Genomic DNA, 18,142 nt, shown 5'->3' on the forward strand with positions numbered 1-18,142 from the left:
TTTATTCTTTTTCTGGTAAGTCCAATAAGTATAACTTCGATTAAAATGAAAATTAAAATAAAATTGATTAAAATCAATCAACTGCACATTCAAATAATTATATACTCAACCAAGTATTCACCTATTCAATTAATTAACTCATTAAAGTAATAAATCAAATAAAATCAAATAAACTATCAATCAATCAATCAATCAATCAATCAATCAATCAATCAATCAATCAAATAAACTACCAGTTAAATCACTTAGATAAATAATCAAATCAAATTGTTACGTTGTAAAAATTAAAAGGTACATTGTCAAAAAAGGAAAAAATACATTCATTCATTCATTCATTCATTTTCTATCGCTTATCCGAACTTCTCGGGTCACGGGGAGCCTGTGCCTATCTCAGGCGTCATCGGGCATCGAGGCAGGATACACCCTGGACGGAGTGCCAATCCATCACAGGAGGAAAAAATACAAATAAAAATAAAAGTGAAAAGAATAAATCAATTAAATTGTTGTTAACTTGTTGGTAATTGTCTCATCTAACGACTCATAACATTATGTAACTCATTGTATGTAACACACGGTTAGACAATGCTCCAAGTTTTCAGCTTCTAAAACCTCTAACGCTCAGAAAAGAGAGAAAGAAAAAAGAAAAAAACAACAATTTTATTGGAACCAAAACAATCTCTGTGTGTGTGTGTTACAAATGTCAGGGTGATTCTAGGCCTTACTGGCACAGAGTTACAGAGGCTAGAATGGAGTGTTTCTTTTACTGAAACAAAAACACTACATTAGGTTTTTATATGTCTTGATTAATGTAATTATAAATCATATTGTATTTTATGTCTAGTCCTGTTATGAATTAAAACCAGATTTTATGTATGTATGAATATGCATATGTGTGGACCCAGGAAGACTAGCTGATTGCATAGACTTTCAGCTAATGGGATCCATATAAACAAAAAAAACCTACAAAAAATAAACTAAAATAAAACAAAGATAAAAAATAAAATAAATAAAGTAAAAATAAAATAACCTACACCTGGTTTAACACTATGGAAAAAAACTTTCCCCAACAAAAACAATTTTTTATGAAGTCAAAAAGAATGGCCCAAGAATTGTTTAAATTCTTTAATAAAATTAAAATTAATTTTATATAAATGTTTTTTCCCACTAGGCATTAGTATCTGCTCACAAAAAGAGAAAAAATCTCAGGAAAGCTGTTCTGTGTGTATGCGTGTGTGTTCAGCTTGGAAATTAAGTCATAACAGTCATGTTTTCACAGTGCTCTAGCTGGCACAGCTGGCCACTTGCCAGATGGCCCTTATCGCTCCTCGTTGTAATCGTCTCAGATATCAGGGTCTCACTACTTGCTACTGGCTGGCCCAACTGCCAAACAAACGGCGGGTGTTCCGGATATTGGCTTCTAAGCTGTCTATCTCTGCTCTACGGGGCACCTATTGACTCATGTGAGGCTGGACTACAAATATGACACAGAATTTGTAGTTCATCAACTAGGAAGTGAGAGCCGGGAAAAAAAAATGGACGGGAGTAAACTCCGTGTACAGTCTTCGGTCAGAAAAATAATTATTGTAAGGCGAGCACAGCAATTTGGATTAAAAGGCTTAGATACTTCTTGGACCCTTGGGGATTTATGAAAAAATATTGAAAACTATGAAGCAAGGTGAATCAGATAAATTAGGTGAATCTTATTTTCACTCAGTGTGTCTCATACAGTTCTCTGTTATAAATGGATGTTCTTAGTCATTATAAATGGATGTTATGTTCTGCTTGTGTGACTTAGCGCTTTTTTCCGTTGCAACTCATTTTATAAGATCTTATAAGTGCCATACAACACTTGTTTGTACTTTATCACACATCAAACTGAATCGTCATTCAGTTTGACAATACACAAATACACATGTGCAATTCCTACACATTACACACCGTACACGTATCATTTATTTGTATTTACTTTATTTGTATTTGTACTTATGATGATAACGTGCACGTATATTTTTTTTCTGTCACACACACACACCTCTCTCTCTTTCTAAGTGTGTGTGTGTCTCTCACAACAGAATCCACTCATGAGATTTTACCCGCCACTCACACAGTCACAAATCAAAACAACTTTATCTATTTCCCCTTTGCTCCCTCTCATCCAGTTCTTATATTTCACCCTTAGGACTTCTTGACTTCAAGGGCAGCTGTCCCCCTCCCAGGGCCACCCCTCCTTTTTCAGGTCACAGATTCACTATACACAGACTTTTGAATATAACAGGCGTCTGCTTACCTTAATATTATGGCCGGCCTCTGTGACCCTTCAGAGAGAGTGGTCCTGGTCCCGGACACAGGTCACGCTAGCCCCTTTGAAGTCCCATCTGGGGTGCTATTAAATATGTCGTAACTAAGAGCCGGTCTCCAAGTCGACACATCGCAGGGTGATCTCCACACTTAGACTTTTTGGTTACAAAAGACTGTTTTAGTTAGACTTAACTGTTAACTCTATAATTACTACAAAAATACTGAGAAAACTCCTCGGACCTGGATGAGAATGACTTCTTTATTGTGGTCAATCAGCCAACAAAGGAGGGAAATTGCAAAAGATATAAGAGAAATTGCAAAATTAAAAGTAACAAAGTTGCCAAATTAAAAGTAACAAATGAAAACCCCCAAAAAGAGTATGTCATTCAAAATCAATCAAGAAAAACAAGAACTCTCGCGACGTCCTTGCAAAAATCGAAACACCCACCTTGACCCGCAGGCACGCGCCCTCGCCCGCACACGCGCCTACACGCACCCATGCGCACACACACCTTCACCCCGGGCCCCAGATATCTTCTCAATATATACCCTGGCGCTCCTAGGAGCCCAGGTGCCATATCACCTTATTTACCAGAATCACCTCCTATGTTTTCTAAACACACTGACCTAATTTCCCCTTTTTTCCCCCATTACCTTTCACCCATATGCACATTTATGGATTTTCCTTCCGTTATTTTTCATGACCTCAGACTAAACACCTGGGCCTTCTTCAGACTGCACAACAAGTTTATGAGCACCACATGCCCATTTATGGATTTTCCTCCCCTTAGTTCTCAGGGCCTAGGTCTGTGAACCAATGTCTTTTTCATTCTACATAACAAGTTATCACTATGAGCTAAGGTCTGTGAACCATGGTCTTCTTCATTTTCCATAACAATTTATGAGCTAAGGACTGGGAACCATGGTCTTTTCCATTCTAAATAACAAGTTGGCAGTTGTTATTACAAATGTGCTCAGACTGACTATGCCTGACAGCCCCGAATCTGGTTACTTTTACTAAGTTTATGATTACAATAAACATCTTTGGCCTACAACATCGCCTACATATGTCTTATGCAAGGCCTAATACTTTACTTTGGTTATAGTATTGTAAGGAATAATACTTTAATTATTTCTACTGAGATTTTTTACAACAAGACCGATAGCAGAGGCAAATCGAGACTTCGCAGTGAAATGGAGTTCAAATTCATGCTCATTAGGAAACAGGTGATTGAAAGCAGCTGTTGGTGTAATCATGACAGGAGCGGTGGTTTGTGGGAGATGTAGTTCGGCAGCCGCTAAAACTCGGGCGAAGGTTCCCTCTGGTGGTGGTCAGGAGACGAGGTAGGTCCTTCATTCATAACACTTGGTAAAGATGTTGTGATCTAAATAAATATTTGATGGCTACATTTGCAGTATTTGGCACCCTAATCCTTAGAGATTTACATTTATCTTTTTTATACAACTGAGCAGTTAAGGGTTAGGGACCTTGCTAAAGGCCCCAGCATCATGGCAGTGCTGGGGTTTAAGTGACTTTCTGGACAGTAGCAACATCATAGCCACCGAGCTACCACTGGCCACTGGCAAGTGTTAGAATAAAAGGTAGCGTTTTTTTCACTATGACTTGTTTCTATGCGGTCAGTGCAAAGGCCTGAGCTCTCCCCTTTCTTTTTCCATGAAGAAGAAACTGGTGGCAGATGTGGAGGTTGAGGGACGGATATATCCATGAGCTCAGGCTCCTAAGGGGAGTAGTGACTGCCAGACATTTAATGGAACATTTACAGGGTCTATAAGGAGGTAACTTGAATGTATTTAAATATAAATATAAATGTACTTAAGATAAGATGTTCAGACTTGGACTTTCTGGAACATAATCATGTAGTAAAGAGGTATCAGGTAGTCTGTTAGTGTTCAAAAGCAGTTCGAAGTCCCTGCCTTGTCCTTGATATGCTCGAAACAGAGCAGGGTGAAGGACATGGAAGTTCAGTGAACCCTGTTTGGGGCATTTGATTCAGAGACCTGATTCCCAAACACATAAAAACAATAACAATAAGGGATGAGGTAGCTCAGTTGTTAAGGTGTTACACTACTGATCACAAGTTCATGAGTTTGAAACCACTGCTGGGCCCCTGAGCAAAACCCTCAACCCTCAATGGCTCAGTTGTGTAAATTGAAATAAATGTATGTCACTCTGGATAAAGGTGTTTACTAAATGCCAGAAATGTAAATAACACTAACTTTTCGTTGTAGCATATCATGATAAATTTATCTTGATAAAGATTTAAATCATCTCAAGAATGATAATCTAATCAATCAATACTGTATCAATCATGATTGGTACTGTTGATCAAATGATACTGATCAGAATGCTGAATGACAATCAATACCTGATACCTGATATCTGATACTGACCAGAGATCAGTTTTAACCTTAAACAAACTTTCTTCTTGCAAACTTCTGGAGTCAAGGCAAATACCCCTTAATGTTATTATTAGAAGGAAATACGGTTCCTCCAGAATCACAGTGCGACACGTCAGATGAACGATGTGTAGCACAATGACTGAGAATTCAAAGTCAACGATCACAATAACTGCAGACAACAGACAGACAACACATTCATTCATCTGCTAAAACTGCTCAATTTTGGTCAGAGGTGCTGTGGATCCAGAGCCAATGCCAGTCTTGGGAACACCAGCTGTGAGGTCGAGAGTGTTGTATATGAGATCAGCAGTTTATGAAACACACAGAGAAAATCAGAAAATCACAGAGATCACACTTGTTCTTATTTAGGTTTTCTAGCTTCTTATATTTCTTGTTTCTCCATTTTTACAAACCATCATATAGGAAAGTCTGGTTCCTCTCAAGGTTTCTTCCTCATATCATCTCAAGGAGCTTTTCCTTGCCACCGTTGCCTCCGGCTTCCTCATTAGGGAAAATTAGAGATATATAATAACTTAAATTTAAATTTGTATTCTATTTTTATCCTTAGGTAAAGCTGCTTTGGTGCAGTTGAAGTGTTAAAAGCTATATACAAATAAATTGAACCGAACTGAATTGAGTTCAATTTTAAAGGATGGCATGGAGAAACCACCGCTCAGTCAAAACCCAAATGAGGAGCACACACTTTGATTCTGTGATTTTATTCTGTGATTTGATTCTGAGAAGTGCAAAACACCTTAACAAATCCGAAAACAAAACAACAAATCCGAAAACAAAACAACAAATCTGAAAACAAAACAACAAATACGAAAACACATTAACAAATCCGAAAACAAAACAACAAATCCGAAAACAAAACAACAAATCCGAAAACACATTAACAAATCCGAAAACAAAACAACAAATCTGAAAACAAAACAACAAATCCGAAAACACATTAACAAATCTGAAAACAAAACAACAAATCCGAAAACATATTAACAAATCCGAAAACACATTAACAAATCCGAAAAAACAACGGCAATTCAGACAACCCGGAAACGGTATGTATCGTTTGTGTATGAAAACATTTTAAACTTAGTTTAAATATAATAAAATAACAAAATTAATCCACAGTAATCCATTCCATCCATCCATTCCAACTTTTCCCTGTGCCAGACTGTTGAACTTCATGTATACCTTGAGTGACAGGTGTCTTGTCCAATGATCGGTAAGTGTTCCAATCACAGACTCTACCGACCTCTTCCGGTTTGTCTAAATTGTCGTTGTGTTTTCGGATTTGTTAATGTGTTTTGTGCAACGATTCAGACAATCCCACATGCACCACATGTGTAAAATAGCTTTACACAGAATAGCACAGGTAAGGAATCCATTTGTTGTTTTCAGATTTGTTAATGTGTTTTGCACTTCTCGGCCACCGTAAATAAGTGATTAAATATAACATCAGCCAAGTTCATTTAGGTTTTAGGTGCTTTCTGAAACATAGTAATGGATACTTTATTATTAACAGATTTATTGTCCATTTCAACTATTCAGAAGACATAACCCTATAGGAACAATATTCAATAAACTCTATAGTTACATAAAAGATTAAAAAAAAAAGTTGACAATTAAAAAAAAAAAAAAAAAAGACGCACAGGAGTTTTGATTTAGCTGAGTGTTGAAGATCCAGCAGGATTACTCGGCATAGTGACTGTATGCATCGTGTGATACTACAGATTTCACAGCAACAGCATTGAAAGAAGAAAAAAGGGGGAGTAGAGAATGTGTTAGAGAAGAGTAAGACTTAAGACTGAGTTAGTTAGAGCGATAGTAAGAGAGAGAGAGAGAGAGAGAGAGAGAGAGAGATTTTTGAGGTTCACCACATGTGTAAAATAGCTTTACACAGAATAGCACAGGTAAGAAATCCATTTGTTGTATTTGTAAAGTGGATGATTGTTGCTTTTTTAATGTACTTTACTCCTTTTATATAGATACATATATGTATAAAAATGATCTAATATATCTAATATTATCTAAATTGATATGCCTACTGATATTTCACTTTCTATCCTTTCTATCCTGATTTGATTTTTTTGATCAACTTTTAACACTTTAACTTGTTTACTCCAGAATATTTCTTTATTTATTTGTTTTCTTTTATTTATTTATTTTTTTGATACCGAGGCTATGCTGTTTCACACAAAAGGATCCAGACTGCACTCTTTAGCCCCGAAATCTTTACTGCTTCAATAACATTTTTGAAGTGAAACTAAAAATAACCTGCAAAATGTGCAGTAGTCGTATGTTTGTGGTAATGTTTGAAACGGATGTTGTTATCTCTCCTTAACAGTGGCATGATTGTGTTTTGGCTTAGATTCCTGTCAGCTTGGCTACTAGAGAGTGCTTTAACCTCATTTTTAGTTTCTTTGCACTGTTTCCTCAGAAACGCTCGGCCAGTGAGCCTTCAGCTGTGTAACAAAACCATAAAGAATAAAGTGCCCACAAACAAGTAAATGCCTTTTTTACGTAATTCCTGGCCAAGGACACAGTAGACAGAAATAACATGTACCAAAACACTGCTCTTATAAATAATAATATCTAATAATGCAATTAATTGATTATTAATTATAATGTAAAGATTGATGTCATTCAGTTTATTCCTTTAAATGAAGCCCAGGGTCTTTTTTTCCGCTGAAATACTTAAACTAGCACTCAAAAAAATGTGTCTGTGTTCTTTTCGTGCTATATTTCTTCCCAACAGAGTTTTAGACTGACATTCTGGTATTTTCAGTCTGTGATTTAGTGAACCAGTATTGCTGTAGTCAGGGATACTTAAGACTTCTGTAAGTCGAACTACAGACATGCCAACCTTTACGCATGTTGTGTGCAGATACGCATTTAGACATTAAAGTACGCTGCTACGATTTTTCACTTCAAAATACGCATTGTAAAAAATTGATGCCTTTGAGTACAACTGTCTGTGCAACTGTCTGTAACTGCATTGGGCAGCAACCTGGGAAAATAATAATTCGACCAATCATAGCACTAGTTTAAAACTCTTCAACGCTACAAGTGGAGAACCGTCAAAACAAATGTGGTTTTCATCTGCTGCAGTAAGTTGCTACTAAAAAATTTTTTTCAAGGTTGGCAGGTCTGCAAATGCGCCTGACCTCGCGCCGTGTCGCTGCAGTAAGTTGCTACTAAAAAATTTTTTTCCAAGGTTGGCAGGTCTGCAAATGTGCCTGACCTCACGCCGCGTCGCAGCAGTAAGTTGCTACAAAAAATTTTTTTTCCAAGGTTGGCAGGTCTGCAAATGTGCCTGACCTCGCGCTGCGTCGCTGCAGTAAGTTGCTACTAAAAAATTTTTTCCAAGGTTGGCAGGTCTGCAAATGTGCCTGACCTCGCCCGGCGTCGCAGCAGGAAGTTGCTACTCAAAATTTTTTTTCCAAGGTTGGCAGGTCTGGAAATAGATAAAAGCCAAATGCTGTAAATGTGAATGAGAGATATCATGGAAGGAAGCGCTGAATAATTGCAGGGCACAAGTTTTGAAGACAGACAGGAGTTGCATCTCCACCACCACCACCCCAAAAAAACAACAACAAAAAAACCCCACAACAATGTTGGTGTTGTTGTGTTTGGTAAGGATCAATTCAATTCAAGTTTATTTGTATAGCGCTTTTTACAATTGACATTGTCTCAAAGCAGCTTTACAGAACATAAACATAGAACAAAGGGTTATTATAAGAAGAATATAAAGATTAATAGAATACAAAATTCAAGATTAATATTAGATAGATTTAGTTCACAATGTGTATGTATATATCCCCAATGAGTAAGTCTGAGGTGACTCAGGCAGCAGTGGCAAGGAAAAACTCCCTTATATCATTTGTAATGTTGCTCCCATTTAAAACAGTTCAGCTCAAGCCCAGACATTTTTAGGGTCATGATTGAGGACAATGTCCCATCCAGAGACAAGCGGTTTTGTGTTGAGCATTAGAATGTGGAAGCACTAAAACCAAGGCTGCTTGTTCTGAACAAGTGTTGTCAGTGAACCGGGGTCCCTGGCACCATCTCAGGGCCCACAGTTTGAGAACCACTGGCCTAGACCACTTGTTCTGAGCAGGAGTTGTCAGTAAACAGGCTGTTAACTGTTTAAGTTACAGACACTCATGAAAATCTGATGCTGATTATCTGGGAAACGTCTCTAACAGCAGTCAAAATGTCATTGTTTGTCAAACAAGTTGTGAATTTGTTGTAACATTAAAACAGGAGATCATGACTTACTCTGTGCTCAAAGTAATGCTCGAGGATGATGCTGAACAATTCCAGAGTAAGCTTTTTTCCATTGGTTGTTGCATTAAATCTTATCCAGACACAATAGTGCTATTTTCTGATTGGTTGCTAAGTGTCAGGCTCGACTAAGAGCTCCAGGGGAGATGTGCTTGATTCCTGTGCGGACAGATACATTTTGGGTGCTGCGGCATATTAAATATATGATAAATAGTTAAAAAGTTTTTCTGCGTGAGAAATACAATGTGTGGCGGGAGAGCATGACAAAAGACCCAAATGAGTGACTGTCACTCTCAATGCGTTATACTTGAGAGCGCAGTAATTGTGAGGATAAGAATGTAAATTTCAGTTCATGCTTTGTGAATTGGGGCTGGGTGAATTGGTGGATGTGGTAGCTTAGTGGTTAAGGTGTTGGACTACTGAGTAGAAGCTTGCGAGTTCAAATCCTGGGTCCACTGTTGGGCCCCTGAGCAAAGCCCTTACTGCTCAGTTGTATAAAATGAGATTAAATGCAAGTTGCTCTAAAAAACAGTGTCAGTCAAATGCTGTAAATGAATAAATTCTGTACAAACATTGTCCACTATTCAATTTCTTGGCACTGAAGGCAATCAGGCACCTTTGTATGGCGATATATAATTCCTGCTATACCTGTGTTTGGAGTTTGCATGTTTTCTAAGTGCTTTGGGAGTTTTTTCTGTGAACTGAAATGATCAAAATGTTCCTCCCTACTCCAAAAACATGTTTTGTGCTGACTGGCATTTCTAAACTGTTTTCTGTGTGTGTGTGTGTGTGTGTGTGTGCGTGCGTGCGTGCCATGTGATGGATTGCATCACATCTACTGTGTCCCCTTCCTTGTCCTCTGAGTCTCTTAGGACCGACTCTTGAATACTGCAAGTACAGAAAACAGATCAATGGATGAAACAACTGAATTTTACCTAGTAATCCCTATACAATGCAAAATTTATTTAAACAATGGCATTAATTCTTCTGGTCTGCACTGTAACCTGTGTATATTTGAGAGATTGAGGTCAAATATATTTATTCATTTATTAAGTTTTTGCATTTGATTTTTATTTATTTAATCTATATTTTAGATTGTGCTGTATGGTTGCATTTCCTATTCTAAGATCTGACATTGTCTCTGCTAGAGATCAGGCAGAGTATAAGGTAACAGGGCCATCGGTATGTAAATGCAAATCAGAATCAGAACTATTATAGCCAACAATATTATATATATATATGTCTAGATTAATATCGATATATCTAGAGTGGGGGGGCAAGGTGGCTTAGTGGTTAGCACGTTCGCCTCACACCTCCAGGGTCGGGGTTCGATTCCCGCCTCCGCCTTGTGTGTGCCCTTGTGTGTTCTCCCCGTGCCTCGGGGGTTTCCTCCGGGTACTCTGGTTTCCTCCCTGGTCCAAAGACATGCATGGTAGGTTGATTGGCTTGGAAAATTGTCCGTAGTGTGTGATTGCATTAGTGAATGAGAGTGTGTGTGTGCCCTGTGATGGGTTGGCACTCCATCCAGGGTGTATCCTGCCTTTGATGCCCAATGATGCCTGAGATAGGCTCCCCGTGACCCAAGGTAGTTCGGATAAGCGGTAGAAAATGAGTGAGTGAGAGATATCTAGAGTGATTAACAGAAGCCATAAAATTGAACCATCAATTCTCATGTTATCAAAAAAACAAAAAACAAAAAAAACGTTCAGATAAATGTTTACTATACAAACTGGCATCTACATCATGTACAAAGTGTCTTCCCATCAAAATCTAAGAGAATCCTTTAACATTTAAATCACTTTAGTCCAACATTTTTTTTCTTTCTTAACCTTTTTCATGCTTTCGTTATCTTTGGATTATAATGTAGCTACAGCTATTTCCATGACCGATGATTTTTCTTTTTTCTTTTTTTTGTAAATATATTTGTCTATTATAACTGAATAGATTTTTGTACCAATTCAAAAACTATCGGAAGGAAAATTAAAGCAATATTTTTACACTCCTGGGAATATTCTATTGCAGTGATGAACAAGACGGAAGAATACCAAAGACATGCCATCTACAGCTTTAACTACAGCCATGACAATGTCACATCAGGAAATGGCACTGTTCGAAGTTTCCAGCCTCACTTCTCTCTAGTCATGAACAAAGCCATAAACGGAATCACCATAATCATCCTCTTTATCACTATGATTTCTTTGGGCTGCACCATGGAAATAAATAAGATCAAGCAGCACATTGTCAGGCCGAGTGGAGTGGGCATTGCGGTTTTGGCTCAGTTTGGAATAATGCCTCTCACAGCCTTCTGTCTGGCAAAGCTCTTCCAGCTGGGGCCCATTGAGGTCATCACCGTACTCATCTGTGGATGTTGTCCTGGAGGAAATCTCTCTAACATTTTTTCCTTAGCACTCCGAGGCGACATGAACTTAAGGTAATTTACTCTGGTCTACATTTGGGGTTTCAGTGGTGATCATCAGATGTTCTTTGCACACAGAACGGCATTTATTGAGATTTAAATAGTAACAAATGGCTGATTCCATGATTTTGGTGTCATTTGGTGTTTGACGTTATTAGTAATCTTTGACATTTCCATGACTATAATAAGAAATCCAGTTCACTTATTTTTAAAAATTAAAAATGTCATTTTGTGTAATGTTATGCAAACCTGAACATTTATACATTTATTTATTAATGTTTATTTTAACATTTTTATGTAATGTTATGCAAATCACTAATTAATTTTTTTGAATAGTGTGAAAAGTGACACAGAACCTCTCTTCTAGTATTGTGATGACCACATGCTCTACAGTTTTGGCACTGGGTGCAATGCCCCTTCTCCTGTATCTGTACAGCCAGGGCTTCTCTGGTCTGGAGAAGGCAGTTCCCTTCACTGGGATAATCATTGCGCTCCTCATGACTGTAGTGCCCTGTGCTGTAGGAATCGCCATCAACCACTGGGTACCACGATACTCTCAAATCGTAATTAAGGTATACTGCAACTCCGGGGCAAATTTTTGTAACCCTCTGGGTTTTTGAATGGGGGAAGATACATGTAGCTCTAAAAAAATTTTATCTATACAATCTTATACAGCTACAGTCTGACCTGCTCCTAATCTTTTCCATTACTTGATTACTTTGGTTAATGTGTTTGAGATTTTTAAATTTGCCTTACTATTATACATTTTCCTTTCCATGTTAAGCACTTACCAGTTTGTAAATATATTTACCAGAGAGTCTTAATTTAACCAGGAAACAACCTCTACATTTCCTTTTACTGTATGTTTACAATCTTTTGCATTTTATTGTATAGTCGTATGCAAAAGTTTAGGAACCCCTGACAATTTCCGTGATTTTCATTTATAAATATTTGGGTGTTTGGATCAGCAATTTCATTTTGATCTATCAAATAACTGAAGGACACAGTAATATTTCAGTAGTGAAATGAGCTTTATTGGATTAACAGAAAATCAGAAAATGTGCAATATGCATCAAAATGAAATTAGACAGGTGCATAAATTTGGGCACCCTTGCCATTAAGTTGATTTGAATACCTGGATATTTCAACAAGACAATGAACCAAAACACCTCTCAAAATCTTCTCTGGCATTTATGCAGAGGAAAAAGTACAATGTTCTGGAATGGCCATCCCAGTCCAGAGACCTGAATATCATTGAACATCTGTTGGGTGATTTGAAGCAGGCTGTTTGTGCTTGGCAACCATCAAACCTAACTGAACTGGGGATGTTTTGTAAGGAGAAATGCTACAAAATACATTCATTCAGAATCCAAACATTCATTACAGGCTATAGGAAGCGTTGTTTTGATACATATTGCGCATTTTCTGTTAATTTAATAAATCTCATTTCGTATTATTATGTATATTAGACCTTTTGGTGTAATTTTCAAAGACAATGACCTACAATGAACTAATAACAAATCTGGGAGTATATTGTCTATAAAATCAAGGATTCAAAACTAAACGCAGCATCAGTGAAAGATCATTCAAAAGCTGCTGCTAGTATTAATGACCATCCTGGAAGTGGCTTTGTATTCAATGTTGCCTGCATCTGTTGTTATAATACTGAGAGATGCTTCTTCTACTAATCACAACACTGCATTTAATTCACTACGACTGCATCATAATTCCGACACTCATCGTTTCAACAGACTGGTCTTAGCATCTTGCTAATAGTCACCGTGGTGATTGGTGTGCTGTGCAGCATCACCTTAGGAGCAACAGTGTGGATTGTGCTCTCTGCTCAATTACTGGCTGTGGCTTTTCTCATGCCTTTTATAGGCTACCTGTTAGGCTACACCATGTCCATCATCTTCAAGCAGAATGGCCCGTGAGTAAGCTTCGTTATTGCTATTTTTCTCTCAGATGCTTAATGATTTTTGTGTGAATTTCACACACTGACACATTTCGATAGGAACTCATTATAAGGAAACAGACTGATGTGTTAAAATGTAAACCTAAAAACAACAGAACAGGAAAAACAAAAGCAACTAAATTAACCACTCATTAGGCAAGCAGACCACATCGGGTTTTATGTCTGTCAGCCAGGAACCTGAGGTTACAGTGAGCACTGAAACAACAAACACCAAATTTCACCCACACTTTTTCCCATCTTCGTCTTCTGTCCAAAAAATGATGCCGTAAATGAAATCTAAGTATAAAGACCTGTTGTTGTACAATAATAATCGCTGTCATGTCCCGACGTGTTCTCCCCTTGTGATTGAAACATGGGGGGTGGAGAGTGTTGACGATGATCCAGCTGTAATTACAACATTTTTCATCCAGATGAGGATGAGTTCTAATTACAGTCTGGTTCTAGCATACAGTAGCACATGCACTTTGTTGGAGTGTTTTAATAGTAGGCTATCACCTATGGGGTCAGAATTGTTTCGGTTTTCTGAATAAATACACTATGATCCACAAATAAATATAAAGAGTTTCATAAATATTTTTACAAATTTCACAAAAAGAAATGAAATTCAGAAATAAGTAAAATGTAAAAAAAAAGTAAAATGAAAAAAAAAAAAGTAAAATGACATTTCTAACGTCAAGACGTGCCCAAGAATCCACAAATAGGTGGACTCCGCCCACCGTCTACTCCAGCCAATCGGACAACGGTCTCGTGGCGCTGACCAATCGTGGCACGGTCTACCTCAAGCCAATCACGTTCTGATTTACTCGCACTATCACAGTGTAATATGTACTGCAAAATACGATTAAAAAAAAACAAATAAAAAACATTTGTCGCAGATTCGAGCCCAATCTGGTAACCCTGTATGAATTGTAGCCAGCACTAAGGGTTAGTTCAATTCTGCTTTCTTTGGAAACGATTTCATCATCATCAATGGGTCCAGGGGTAGTGTGAAGAGCGAGTAAACCAGAACGTGATTGGCTTGAGTAGACGGTGGGCGGAGTCCACCTATTTGTGGATTCTTGTACACGTCTTGACGTTAGAAATGTTTCAAATCCACAAATGCACAGAACGCAATCCACAAATGTGTGCCGTGATTCACAAATGCACAGAACGCGATTCACAAATGAGCAGGAAGCAATTCGCAAATAAATACAATTTATAAATATTTTTTTAATTTGCAAATCCCATTTTATTTATTTGTGAATTTCATTTCTTTTTGTGAAATTTGTAAAAATATTTGTGAAACTCTTTATATTTATTTGTGGATCATAGTGTATTTATTCAGAATAACGAAACAATTCTGACCCCATAATCACCACCATATATACAGTTTTCTGTGGAACTACAGACAGCACAATCACAACATCTTTGCAAATATTAAGTGATGTAAAGTGATATTATGGATTTGAATATCTCTATGGAGTTTGCACATAAAGAATGAAGTACATCTAAAATAACCTTAATGTCTTTGGTCTTGCTAAGTTTGGTTGACTATAAAAAACACCCACAGTTCAATTCCATTTTTCCGCTGTCTTTTCAGGTGCAGGAGGACGATCGCTATGGAGACCGGCTGTCAAAACATCCAGCTGTGCGCAACGATTTTAAAAGTGGCTTTCCCTCCAGATGTCATTGGACCCCTGTTTCTCTTCCCACTGATTTACATCGTATTTCAGGGAGCTGAAGCTCTATTCCTCATCTTCCTCTACAGAATGTACCATAGGTTTAACCCCTCATCTGAAAGCGAGACATCTGGCCAGTCGGTTAAAGGTAAATCAAACAGAGGTCACAAATATTGCTGCTGAACTGAAATTGTTTGTAATACGTCTTGTATCTGATGGACACCCTTATGGTTTTTGTTATGGAACATGGTTTTTGTTATGGACAAACTGTGACTAGCACAGAAGTCCAATAACAGAACACCACTCGGGTTCAGGTCAGGGGGGCCATTCCTCCCAATCACGCCCCTCCAGGTGTCACTGTCACTGCCCACGTGAGCGTTGAAGTCCCCCAGTAGAACGACGGAGTCCCTTGAAGAACCTGGGTCTGGGAGGAGTTCGGTGAGGCCATGGAGAAGGACTATCGGTTGGACTCGAAGAAATTCTGGCAAACCGTCCGGTGCCTCAGGAAGGGGAAGCAGTGCCCTGCCCACACTGTTTACAGTGGGAGTGGGAATCTGCTGATTTCGACTGGGGACATCCTCGCACGGTGGAAGGAATACTTCGAGGTTCTCCTCAACCCCACCGACATGTCTTCGAACGCCTCCCTGGGGAGGTGTTCCAGGCATGTCCAACCGGGAGGAGGCCCCGGGGAAGACCTAGGACACGCTGGAGGGACTATGTCTCCTGGCTGGCCTGGAAACGCCTCGGTATTCCCCCAGAAGAGCTGGAGGAAGTGTCTTGGGAGAGGGAAGTCTGGGCATCCCTGCTTAGTCTGCTGCCCCCGTGACCCGGCCCCGGATAAGCAGTAGAAGATGGATGGATGGACATCTTGTATCAGGAGTTCTCAAAATTTCCACTGACTCTTAATAAACTTCATTTATTTCGTCAACATAATCCAGCTTTTTGAATATAAGTACAAGTATGGCTTAGAATGACCTTTTTTTTCTCCAAACAATTTTTCTCCATTCAGCATTGAATTTCTTTGTAATGTCACGCTTCATGTTGGTGTTTAAAATTTTGATAGCGTTATAATCAGCCACTGATAGTTTGTATAAGGTTATCCGAACAGAGTTCTCACACTGAGTCCTGACTCATTTTATAAAAGAAGTGTGGTGATAAAGTAATTGAAAATGTCCCATAAGTCAGTTTCCATTCCGTCAGCAGCATGGAACACCAGTTTACTGGTAAAAAGTGAGTAAACTACATTATTCTTATTTTCGGTGAGATGCTTAATGTTAGTATTAAAATCCAGTAATTAGCAGGTATTTAGCAAGACTACAAACATGATCTACTGGATGAAATGGTAATTGAAAAACAAAACTATTATTTGTTTACATTGAGCACTGACACACTTCTATAGGAACTCTTTATAAGGAAACGGATCGATGTGTTAAACTGGAACGCCAGTGAACTGGTAAAAAACTGCTAAAATAAAAAAAAAAGTGTGATGCTTCAGGTACTTTATAATATGTACTGGAAAAAACACCACATTACAATACCTCATCAAACTGCTGCTATTGCATTGAGATAGGCACAGGCTCCCCGTGACCCAAAAAGTTCGGATAAGCGGTAGAAAACGAATGAATTAATGTTTGCACAAAGTTGCACAGATGCATTCTATGTAGCTAGGACAACTTACTTTAAGTCCTTAACTCTGTGTTGTTTTATGTTTTATGACTTAATGTATCTTTCATCCAGGTTAAATTCATATTGTGGTGTTTTTTTTGTTGTGGCAGATCCGAAAAAGAAAGCTGAATGTGTGGAGCTGGTGAAAGTTTCTTCATCTGGAATGCATGAATGAACTGGACAAAAATCAAGCAACAAGATGATCGACAGGATGAAGGGCAAATGTGTGAACCACTGGTTACCTTCAAGAGCAGAATGACCTGATTAGACATTGGAAGGAAAAGTTTTCAAATAAAAAAAAAATTAATAATAATAACTGCCAGTTCTGGAACAAGATTCTTTAGACAGATGAAATTAAGATTAATGTGTGAGCTGAATGATAGGAAGAGAATAGTATGGTGAAGGAAAGGAAGGGCTCATGATCCAAAGCATACCACAGCATCTGCCAAATTTGGTGGATGCAGTGCTATGGGGATATTTAGCTGCCAGTAGGATTGGCTCACTGGTGTTTTATTGATGATGTGACTGCTGATTTGTGTGAAGTGTATAGAGCTGTTACACCTTCTGCTCAGATTCAGTCAAACGCTGCAAAACAATCTTGCAGCACTTCACAGTACAGATGGATAATAACCCAAAACATACCACAAAAGTAATCCAATAGCTTCTTAAAACAAATAAATGGACTTCAGACCTGAAACGTCACCTGACCTGAGCATGCTGATAACTAACAGAAGACTAAACCACAGGCTCGAGGACTCACAAACAAGCAGCAACTGAAGACAGCTGCATTAACGGTACAGCAACAGGAGAAAACTCAGCATTTAGTGATGCTGATGGGTTCCCTGACTTTGGAGAATCCATGACTACAGAGGATTTGCATCCAAGTATTAGCCAAGTTAGTTTGTCCATTTACATTTGAGACTGTGAAAATAAAGGAACTATGTTAAATAAATAAATGGCTGTAATGCCTAAACATTTCGAGTGAAATGTTTGGTGACCCTTTGAATTAAAGCTGAAAGGCTACACTACACTTCATCCACATATTGATTGCTTTATTTCAAATGGAGAAATTTATAGAAATACAAATCAAATTTTTGAAAATTACATCTCCTGTAGAAATTCATTTATATACACTCACTGTCTTCTCTGTTGTTTTAGCCAGACGGGTTTTCAAAAAATTCGGATAGGAACACATTACAACTATGGTGAGCAGAAAAGCACCAAAAACACAAGATTTTCCCAAAATGTGCTAATATTCATCTGTGTAGTTTGGGTGAATCTGTGCCTATAATTAGCTTAGTGTCTTATTCATGGCTGACAGGAATGGGATCTGATGTGGTTTCTGCTGTTGAAGCTCATCCGCATCGAGTTTAATGTTTTGAGCATGCCGAGATGCTTTCCTGTTCATCACAGCTGTCT

At 38.2% G+C, this 18,142-nt stretch overlaps 1 protein-coding gene across 3 annotated transcripts; it reads left to right on the forward strand.

The window, feature by feature from the left end:
- Nucleotides 1-3,574: 3,574 nt before the first annotated feature.
- Nucleotides 3,575-17,710, forward strand: LOC113659297 (sodium/bile acid cotransporter-like). 3 transcript variants are annotated; one of them, XM_027171980.2, is made up of 6 exons: nucleotides 3,575-3,642; nucleotides 11,032-11,440; nucleotides 11,793-11,997; nucleotides 13,177-13,355; nucleotides 14,980-15,206; nucleotides 16,834-17,710. In XM_027171980.2, exons 2-6 carry the CDS (start codon nucleotides 11,034-11,036, stop codon nucleotides 16,896-16,898), a joined length of 1,083 nt encoding a protein of 360 aa, XP_027027781.1. In that variant the 5' UTR covers nucleotides 3,575-3,642; nucleotides 11,032-11,033; the 3' UTR covers nucleotides 16,899-17,710. The 3 variants fall into 3 exon arrangements, with proteins under 3 accessions (XP_027027781.1, XP_027027779.1, XP_027027780.1); XM_027171978.2 differs by lacking the exon at nucleotides 3,575-3,642 and adding an exon at nucleotides 5,956-6,097; XM_027171979.2 differs by lacking the exon at nucleotides 3,575-3,642 and adding an exon at nucleotides 6,392-6,635.
- Nucleotides 17,711-18,142: the final 432 nt, after the last annotated feature.

This window comes from Tachysurus fulvidraco, chromosome 12 (assembly GCF_022655615.1).
Source record: "Tachysurus fulvidraco isolate hzauxx_2018 chromosome 12, HZAU_PFXX_2.0, whole genome shotgun sequence".
NCBI classification, from domain to species: domain Eukaryota; kingdom Metazoa; phylum Chordata; class Actinopteri; order Siluriformes; family Bagridae; genus Tachysurus; species Tachysurus fulvidraco.

What these genes read in the sequence shown, in the direction of transcription:
- LOC113659297 (XM_027171980.2), top strand. Translation starts at nt 11,034, where the DNA reads ATGAACAAGACGGAAGAATACCAAAGACATGCCATCTACAGCTTTAAC. An exon ending in ATCTTCAAGCAGAATGGCCC is followed by an intron (nt 13,356 to 14,979) that starts GTGAGTAAGCTT and finishes CTGTCTTTTCAG; the next exon opens with GTGCAGGAGGACGATCGCTA. An exon ending in ATCTGGCCAGTCGGTTAAAG is followed by an intron (nt 15,207 to 16,833) that starts GTAAATCAAACA and finishes TTGTTGTGGCAG; the next exon opens with ATCCGAAAAAGAAAGCTGAA.